This window comes from Oncorhynchus tshawytscha, linkage group LG10 (genome assembly GCF_018296145.1).
Source record: "Oncorhynchus tshawytscha isolate Ot180627B linkage group LG10, Otsh_v2.0, whole genome shotgun sequence".
NCBI classification, from domain to species: Eukaryota; Metazoa; Chordata; class Actinopteri; order Salmoniformes; family Salmonidae; genus Oncorhynchus; species Oncorhynchus tshawytscha.
In genome coordinates, this window is record NC_056438.1 from 35,488,991 (window position 1) to 35,498,552 (window position 9,562).

The 9,562-nt window shown below is 44.3% G+C and overlaps 1 protein-coding gene across 1 annotated transcript in view; it reads left to right on the forward strand.

Annotated features, from left to right (window-relative positions):
* The window catches only part of cdh7a (cadherin 7a), a 126,872-nt gene extending 117,878 nt beyond the window's left edge, over positions 1–8,994 (forward strand). Inside the window, exon 11 of the mRNA XM_024435064.1 lies at positions 4,126–8,994. Coding sequence (XP_024290832.1) covers positions 4,126–4,628 — 503 coding nt within the window. The 3' untranslated portion in view covers positions 4,629–8,994. The remainder of the gene's footprint in view (positions 1–4,125) is intronic.
* Positions 8,995–9,562: the final 568 nt, after the last annotated feature.

Below are 9,562 nucleotides of genomic sequence, written 5' to 3' on the forward strand. Positions count from 1 at the left end.
AGTGGATCACATGCAGCGACCAAAAAAAAAAACGACTCAGAAAAAGAGGGAAACGAAGCGGTCTTCTGGTCAGACTCCGGAGACGGGCACATCGTGCACCACTCCCCAGCATTCTTCTTGCCAATGTCCAGTCTCTTGACAACAAGGTTGATGAAATCCGAGCAAGGGTAGCATTCCAGAGGGACATCAGAGACTGTAACGTTCTCTGCTTCACGGAAACATGGCTCACTGGAGAGACGCAATCCGAAGCGGTGCAGCCAGCGGGTTTCTCCACGCATCGCGCCGACAGAAACAAACATCTCTCTGGTAAGAAGACGGGCGGGGGCGTATGCCTTATGGCCAACGTGACATGGTGTGATGAAGGAAACATACAGGAACTCAAATCCTTCTGTTCACCTGATTTAGAATTCCTCACAATCAAATGTAGACCGCATTATCTACCAAGAGAATTCTCTTCGATTATAATCACAGCCGTATATATCCCCCCAAGCAGACACATCGATGGCTCTGAACGAACTTTATTTAACTCTCTGCAAACTGGAAACGATTTATCCGGAGGCTGCATTCATTGTAGCTGGGGATTTTAACAAGGCTAATCTGAAAACAAGACTCCCTAAATTTTATCAGCATATTGATTGCGCAACCAGGGGTGGAAAGACCCTGGATCATTGTTACTCTAACTTCCGCGACGCATATAAGGCCCTGCCCCGCCCCCCCCTTTCGGAAAAGCTGACCACGACTCCATTTTGTTGATCCCTGCCTACAGACAGAAACTAAAACAAGAAGCTCCCACGCTGAGGTCTGTCCAACGCTGGTCCGACCAAGCTGACTCCACACTCCAAGACTGCTTCCATCACGTGGACTGGGAGATGTTTCGTATTGCGTCAGACAACAACATTGACGAATACGCTGATACGGTGTGCGAGTTCATTAGAACGTGCGTTGAAGATGTCGTTCCCATAGCAACGATTAAAACATTCCCTAACCAGAAACCGTGGATTGATGGCAGCATTCGTGTGAAACTGAAGGCACGAACCACTGCTTTTAATCAGGGCAAGGTGTCTGGTAACATGACTGAATACAAACAGTGCAGCTATTCCCTCCGCAAGGCTATCAAACAAGCTAAGCGCCAGTACAGAGACAAAGTAGAATCTCAATTCAACGGCTCAGACACAAGAGGTATGTGGCAGGGTCTACAGTCAATCACGGACTACAGGAAGAAACCCAGCCCAGTCTCGGACCAGGATGTCTTGCTCCCAGGCAGACTAAATAACTTTTTGCCCGCTTTGAGGACAATACAGTGCCACTGACACGGCCTGCAACGGAATCATGCGGTCTCTCCTTCACTGCAGCCGAAGTGAGTAAGACATTTAAACGTGTTAACCCTCGCAAGGCTGCAGGCCCAGACGGCATCCCCAGCCGCGCCCTCAGAGCATGCGCAGACCAGCTGGCCGGTGTGTTTACGGACATATTCAACCAATCCCTATACCAGTCTGCTGTTCCCACATGCTTCAAGAGGGCCACCATTGTTCCTGTTCCCAAGAAAGCTAAGGTAACTGAGCTAAACGACTACCGCCCCGTAGCACTCACATCCGTCATCATGAAGTGCTTTGAGAGACTAGTCAAGGACCATATCACCTCCACCCTACCTGACACCCTTGACCCACTCCAATTTGCTTACCGCCCAAATAGGTCCACAGACGATGCAATCTCAACCACACTGCACACTGCCCTAACCCATCTGGACAAGAGGAATACCTATGTGAGAATGCTGTTCATCGACTACAGCTCGGCATTCAACACCATAGTACCCTCCAAGCTCGTCATCAAGCTCGAGACCCTGGGTCTCGACCCCGCCCTGTGCAACTGGGTACTGGACTTCCTGACGGGCCGCCCCCAGGTGGTGTGGGTAGGCAACAACATCTCCTCCCCGCTGATCCTCAACACTGGGGCCCCACAAGGGTGCGTTCTGAGCCCCCTCCTGTACTCCCTGTTCACCCACGACTGCGTGGCCATGCACGCCTCCAACTCAATCATCAAGTTTGCGGACGACACAACAGTGGTAGGCTTGATTACCAACAACGACGAGACGGCCTACAGGGAGGAGGTGAGGGCCCTCGGAGTGTGGTGTCAGGAAAATAACCTCACACTCAACGTCAACAAAACTAAGGAGATGATTGTGGACTTCAGGAAACAGCAGAGGGAACACCCCCATCCACATCGATGGAACAGTAGTGGAGAGGGTAGCAAGTTTTAAGTTCCTCGGCATACACATCACAGACAAACTGAATTGGTCCACTCACACAGACAGCATCGTGAGGAAGGCGCAGCAGCGCCTCTTCAACCTCAGGAGGCTGAAGAAATTCGGCTTGTCACCAAAAGCACTCACAAACTTCTACAGATGCACAATCGAGAGCATCCTGGCGGGCTGTATCACCGCCTGGTATGGCAACTGCACCGCCCTCAACCGTAAGGCTCTCCAGAGGGTAGTGAGGTCTGCACAACGCATCACCGGGGGCAAACTACCTGCCCTCCAGGACACCTACACCACCCGATGCTACAGGAAGGCCATAAAGATCATCAAGGACATCAACCACCCGAGCCACTGCCTGTTCACCCCGCTGTCATCCAGAAGGCGAGGTCAGTACAGGTGCATCAAAGCTGGGACCGAGAGACTGAAAAACAGCTTCTATCTCAAGGCCATCAGACTGTTAAACAGCCACCACTAACATTGAGTGGCTACTGCCAACACACTGTCAATGACACTGACTCTACTCCAGCCACTTTAATCATGGGAATTGATGGGAAATTATGTAAATATATCACTAGCCACTTTAAACAATGCTACCTTATATAATGTTACTTACCCTACATTGTTCATCTCATATGCATACGTTGATACTGTACTCTATATCATCGACTGCATCCTTATGTAATACATGTATCACTAGCCACTTTAACTATGCCACTTGGTTTACATACTTATCTCATATGTATATACTGTACTCGATATCATCTACTGTATCTTGCCTATGCTGCTCTGTACCATCACTCATTCATATATCCTTATGTACATATTCTTTATCCCCTTACACTGTGTATAAGACAGTAGTTTTTTTTTGTTGGAATTGTTAGTTAGATTACTTGCTCGTTATTACTGCATTGTCGGAACTAGAAGCACAAGCATTTCGCTACACTCGCATTAACATCTGCTAACCATGTGTATGTGACAAATAAAATTTGATTTGATTTGATTTGATTTGATTTGATTTGAGCACTGCAGTACAAGTGATTAAAACCTAATCAGTTGAAGCTATTAATAAAACTAATGTAGCGGATCATCTGCCCCCATCTTAAATGTAATTTTCCAGACAATACCAAAACTGTAGTCTCAGACAAGAGTATACTCTTCAGGCTAAAGGTGGAGAAAATACAACGAGGGTGTCTTATATGCCTTGGCTGAAAACACAATGAATAACATGGGCCTATTGCAATAAATGAAATACAGATAGTATCGCTCTTTATCAATCGACTCCATTCCTTTCTCCACCCCCACTGGCTCTTTATCAATCGACTCCATTCCTTTCTCCACCCCCACTGGCTCTTTGTCAATCGACTCCATTCCTTTCTCCACCCCCACTGGCTCTTTATCAATCGACTCCATTCCTTTCTCCATCCCCACTGGGTCTTTATCAATCGACTCCATTCCTTTCTCCACCCCCACTGGCTCTTTATCGCTCTACCCATCAAATTGTTCCTCAGAGCTAAGCTTGCCTCCAACGGTTGTGTTGATGTGTTTAGGGGGCCTAATGCCACATAGGTGGCAGACAGGGTTTCCCTATCATTACCAGTATGTTTTGGACTATGACCCAAAATTATGAAATATATATTTTCTAATATAGCACAAATGTTCTGTACTGTAAAAAGTCCACAGTGGTCCTGGACATGTGATGCCTCTGTCGTTTTGTCCATCTTGGCTCAAGGTTTGACAAAGAATGTCTCCACAATGATATTTATTGACAGACCATTTTTACTTTGTCTACTAATGATTAACCCTCAGCTATCTTGATCCTCTGCCCTTTGTTGATGGTGATGGTGACTGTCCCTCTCTGTCTCTCAACACAGTGCTTGTCCTGTTGATCGTCACCATGCGACGGAGGAAGAAAGAGCCCCTGATCCTGGACGAGGAGCGTGACGTGCGCGAGAACATTGTGCGCTACGACGACGAGGGCGGCGGCGAGGAGGACACAGAGGCCTTTGACATGGTTGCTCTCCGCAACCTGAAACTGGTCCGTGAGAGCGGTGGCAAGACCCGCCGTGACGTCACCCCGGAAGTGCCCAGCCTCTTCTTGTCTTCCCGGCCACCGCCAGACAATGGCATCTTCCGCGACTTTATTTGGGACCGGCTGAAGGAGGCCGACGTAGACGCGTCGGCACCACCCTACGACTCGCTGCAGACATATGCCTTCGAGGGTAGTGGCTCGGCCGCAGAGTCCCTCAGCTCGCTGGATTCCCTGAGCACGGACTCGGAGCAGAACTACGACTACCTCAGCGACTGGGGGCCGCGATTCAAGAAGCTGGCAGACCTCTACGGCCACAGCGATGACGGTAACCTCTTCGCCTCTTAGCCCTCGGTTGAGCCTGCTAAAATGTTGGCACGGACAATCTAACAAATGAGGGAAGGAAACGGAAGAATATAAAGAAGGATACAAGAAAGCAAATGTGAGATGACGAGGATATCGGAGGATATTTGATTGGTGTATATAAATGCATCAATGACGGTGAGAATAACCAATAGGATGTTGGTTTTCCATTCAAAATGTTTTTTTGGGGACTGGCAGTATTTTTCAAAGAATGAACTTTGTGAGAATTTGTTAACTAGATTCAATATGATGGAGATTATGCAAAGCTTAAGACGTTGGGATGGGCTCCAGACCCTTTGGAAGGACCTCAACGCACAAATGTCCAGACTTTCTCAAGTCACGTGACATTCAAATGTGACGAAAAGTGAACCAATATCTATGCTCCAGTGTTATTACAACAGTGACATTAGCAAGTACTCCATCATGTCGTGTTCAAATGAAAACAGTGCCACCTTGAACTGGCCCTGTAGTCTGTCACAGGGTTCACTGTGATCTGCAATATTTGTTTCAAATGTTTATAGAACAGATTCTCAATTTAACTCCACATGGATTTTACAGCAGTTTTTTTAACAAACAATGGATTTGATCAATTCAGGCTTACCGTGGTTCATGTTCAGTAGGGATCACCGTAGCAAAATACTTTAAAGCAGAAAACAGAAATGAGTGTTTCTTATTGGACCAGTAGTCTCTGCCCCCTTTCTTCAATTTGGTGCCTAACGAACACTGCAATGATCTCTCAACCATTTAGAGTATGAGAAACAATGCATTCCTATAAATGTATGTAGACACCTGCCAGGGATGTCCCTTGTCACACTGAATGCTTTAAGGGTCACAGTGCCGCTGAAGGGTTTATGAAGTCTCCCTCCATTGATGCAAGGGAACAAACACCGCTCACTTACATTGCTCCGTTAAAACCTTGTCACACAGCAGCATGATACTGGTTTCTAAGAGCAGCAGCGTAACATTGTTCTAAATTGAATGCAGCGTATTGGTATCTCCAACATTCAAAGCTGTTGTGATGTTTTATGTATCCTATGAGGTGTTCTAGCTGCCATGTTGGTTTAAACTGTGTTTTTTTTTAAATGGAAACATAGCTATAGCAGCATGGGAAAATACAGTTAACAATGTGTTGAAGAACATTTACAGCAAAGCTTCAGGCATTTGTAAAAACACTAAGCCAAGGAGAATGTCAATTGCTATTTCACATACAGTGAGTAGAAATATAAATGTATGAAGTCAGATTAGTTTGAAATAGAAACTTATCTTGCAAAATAAGAAATATGCATACATCATGCTGCTTAAAACATATTTTGTGAGAGGGAAATGCAAGGAAAGGCAGCTGGGAAAGTTTTGATTGAGAGCTCTTTAGGTTTAGGTTTATTTGAACATCTTGGTATATATGCAGAAACATACATACAATGCAATGTCAGTACAATATAAAACACATGTAAAAGATACATGACAGCCCTTCTGAAGCTGATGACCATATCCTTGGTTTTCTTTTCGTTCACATACAGGCAGTTGGTTTTCCCCATTGGGCCACTGCATATACTGCTGCATGTATTTGGCCAGGTAGCTTGCCAGGGAGCAAAATCTGTGAATGTGAGGTCATCAGCCTACTTGACAGGATGGATGCTCTTTGGGAGGCTGGTGTCTATGGTGATCATGCATAGCACAAACAGTAGGTGCGAGAGCACTCCACCCTGGGGCACTCCAGCTGGGACTGGCTGTGAGTTAGAAAGGCATGTTCTCGACCTCACCGTCTGCTTGCGGTTGTCCAGTTCGCTCTTGATAGAGATCCATAGTGAGCGGGTCACCCCATGCTCCACTAGAGTGAGTAGGAGATGGCTATGGTTTAGGGTGTCAAATGCTCTGGAAAAGTTAATGAAAGTTGCATAAACATCCTGCTTTGGCACTTCATTTGATGCATTGTGCCAGAGCAAACACTGTTGACCTGTTCTTCACAAATCCATGTTGTGAGGAGTTGATGTTCGGAGCAGTCTCCTTCTACAGCATGTTGTGTTCAACCGCTCATAGATTTTTCCCATGGAGCTGAGGAGAGAGATTTGCCTGTAGTCTTGGAGGAAGATGGGGTTGCTCTTTTTAGGCACAGCACAGATGATGGACTTTATCCATTGAGAGGGGGAAGTAGCTGTGTTCCATAGATGTTGAAGATATCGCACAGTACTGGTGCAAGCTCCATACAGTACGTTTTAGGAACCAGGGAAGAATCTCGTCGGGCCTGCAGACTTCTGCCCATTCAGCTGCTTCAGATGGGTTTTGATCTGGTCAATGTTGAAGCTGGGGGGACAGACGTTTGTAAGCTTATTTTCAACAGCCTCAATTTCAGGGATCATGCATGTTGTACCTTCCCATACAGAGGAAAGTGGGCACTGAGAATGTCACATTCCCTCTGAGAATCCTGTTGATTGAGGGCTGAAAGGTTTTCTCTAGTCTCTCTTGCACCAATCAAGCTTTTCTATGATTTGTATTAGCCAGCAAAGTTAGACGACTTCAGCTGTTGAACTTCTGCCTGGAAGTACTCTTTCTTGGCATTTTTCACTAGAGCTGCAACATTCTGCTGAAGCGTCTTGTATTCTGCTTTGTCTTGACTGTGAAAGGCTTTCTGTCTGGATGAGCTGAGGCTGAGTCTGTGTGTGTGGTCATCCATTGCTTGTCTCTGGTGGTCAGTTAACTTTTTTTGATGGAGAGATTACTATTGAGAGTAATTTTTTAGGAGAGAGTTAAGTTCATCTGTCTGCTCTTGGCAGTGTTTTAGACTGATGTGAAACTATCTATATTTCGTGACATGGAGAGAGCACTTAGGTTGTCAGATGTACGGTGTTGTTTGTAGATGTACTGAGCTGGTGATTTAGGCCATTCACCTGCTGACCACAATATGGTCTGGTGATCCGACTCACCTCAGTGGTAGATGCTTGGCTTTGGAGTATAGGCCTTTCTTGATGGTAAATATAGAGTTTAGCTGATTAGCTCCACATGTAGAGTTTGTTACCACTTGGTTAGGGCCATACCTAGAACAAAGAAAACCATGCCTGAATCTGTTTGTGTCACCCAGAATCACCTGGGAGGGTGTATTTGTGTTGCACATGGTCCAAGCACCGCCCTTGAGACCTCACCTCTTTAGAAGTTGGGGGTGGGATGTAAATTATATATGTTATAATACAGTTCAGGCCACGGTGAGGCGTGAGAGTTTCGTCGACAGCCAAAGGCACTCACAACGATTGTCCTCAAGGTCACGTAGTCGTTTGTGCCTGATGTTACTGTCAATGTATAGGGTGATCCCTCCTCCAGAGCTGCACAGCTGTTTATTTATTTTGTTTGATGACGGTTCATACAGTTGATGCTCATTAGTAGGAGAAAATGTTATACAATAAATGGAAGCAAGACAGTCCTACATATCCTTATATGCTATTGTGCTGACTCAAACCATACAATGCTATTCTAACTTAAATCCAACAGGCCTAATGATGTACAATGCAGTCCAAAGGCATTTTTCAAGACTTCACATAAACATCTGCTAAGACCCCCTCATAATCTCTTACATTTTATCTCACAAGAATCTTGAGTTATTATCAAATATTTTGAGGCCATAGAAAAATTGTCTAGGTGATTATAAACTTATAATATATGTTGAATAATATTATTATTTATAATAATTCACTATACTTTTGGCTTGAAGGTTTACCAGAAGTGTCACTTCTTTGGGGTGTTTTCACCCTTGGTCCCTTTCAGCCAAATCTTTTTAATTCAGCGTGGTTCACTTCATTTTTTGTGCAGTGTGAATTCTCCAAAGGAACTCAGACCCCTCATAAGAGCCCCCGAAGCTAACCGAACTGAGTTTGTTTCGCTTGAATTTCGCGGTCTGGTTCCTTTTTTTAGAGCAATGTGAACACAAAGCTCTCCATGTTTGCTTGTAAATATTCCCACACTACACACTAGGCTACTGCAACACCATTTTCCCTACCATAAACCTTCACGTTAGTGCCACAAAAGAGAGAATATCATGATGTGCAGGTGTGCTGTTTTTGGATATTGATTAGCGATTGTCAAGGGTCAACATATATGTGAAGTTTTGTAGCAACACGATGTTCAGATTATTGCCATATGTGATCTATAGGCTAAGAAAGCTTCATACACTGTTTATTCCATTGTGGGGTTTGAATAGTGTGAGAAGACAACAATATTTCGTGAGAATCACAACATATGTTACAAAATCAATACTAGCTCCTAAAGGGAAAGTACATTGGGTGTACACCACATATTGTTTCAGTCCCGCTTCAAATGATCTTCAGCCTATAAAGACTTCATAAAGCCTTCATAAAGCCTTCATAATGCCTTCATAAACACTAAATAAATGTGTTACAAATCATCTATAACCGTATGTCATGCTTTATAGAATGTTCATAAATGTGGAATAACTGTGTGATATAGCATGTTGAATATTATTATAAACATGTGCTTTATAAAGGGCTCTGAAGGGTGGCACACGCTCTAAAGTGAAGTCGTGTAAGTCCCATTACACCCATTTTCGTTCCCAGACACTTCCATCCAAATCAAATGTTATTTTTCACAGGTAGGTAGACCTTACAGTGAAATGCTTACTTACGAGCCAACCATGCAGTTAAGAAAAATAAGTGTTAAGAAAGTATTTACTAAAATAAACAAGCAAAAAATAAATAAATACAAATAATAAAAAAGCAACAATAAAATAACAATAACAAGGCTATATAGAGGGGGTATCGGTACAGAGTCAATGAGCAGGGGCACAGGTTGATTTTATTTTATTAGGATCTCTTTTAGTCCCCATTTGGACTAATCTTCCAAGAGTCCTTAACATTAAAATACAATTTATAATACAAACACACTTTCACATATAACACACAATTACAAACATACAT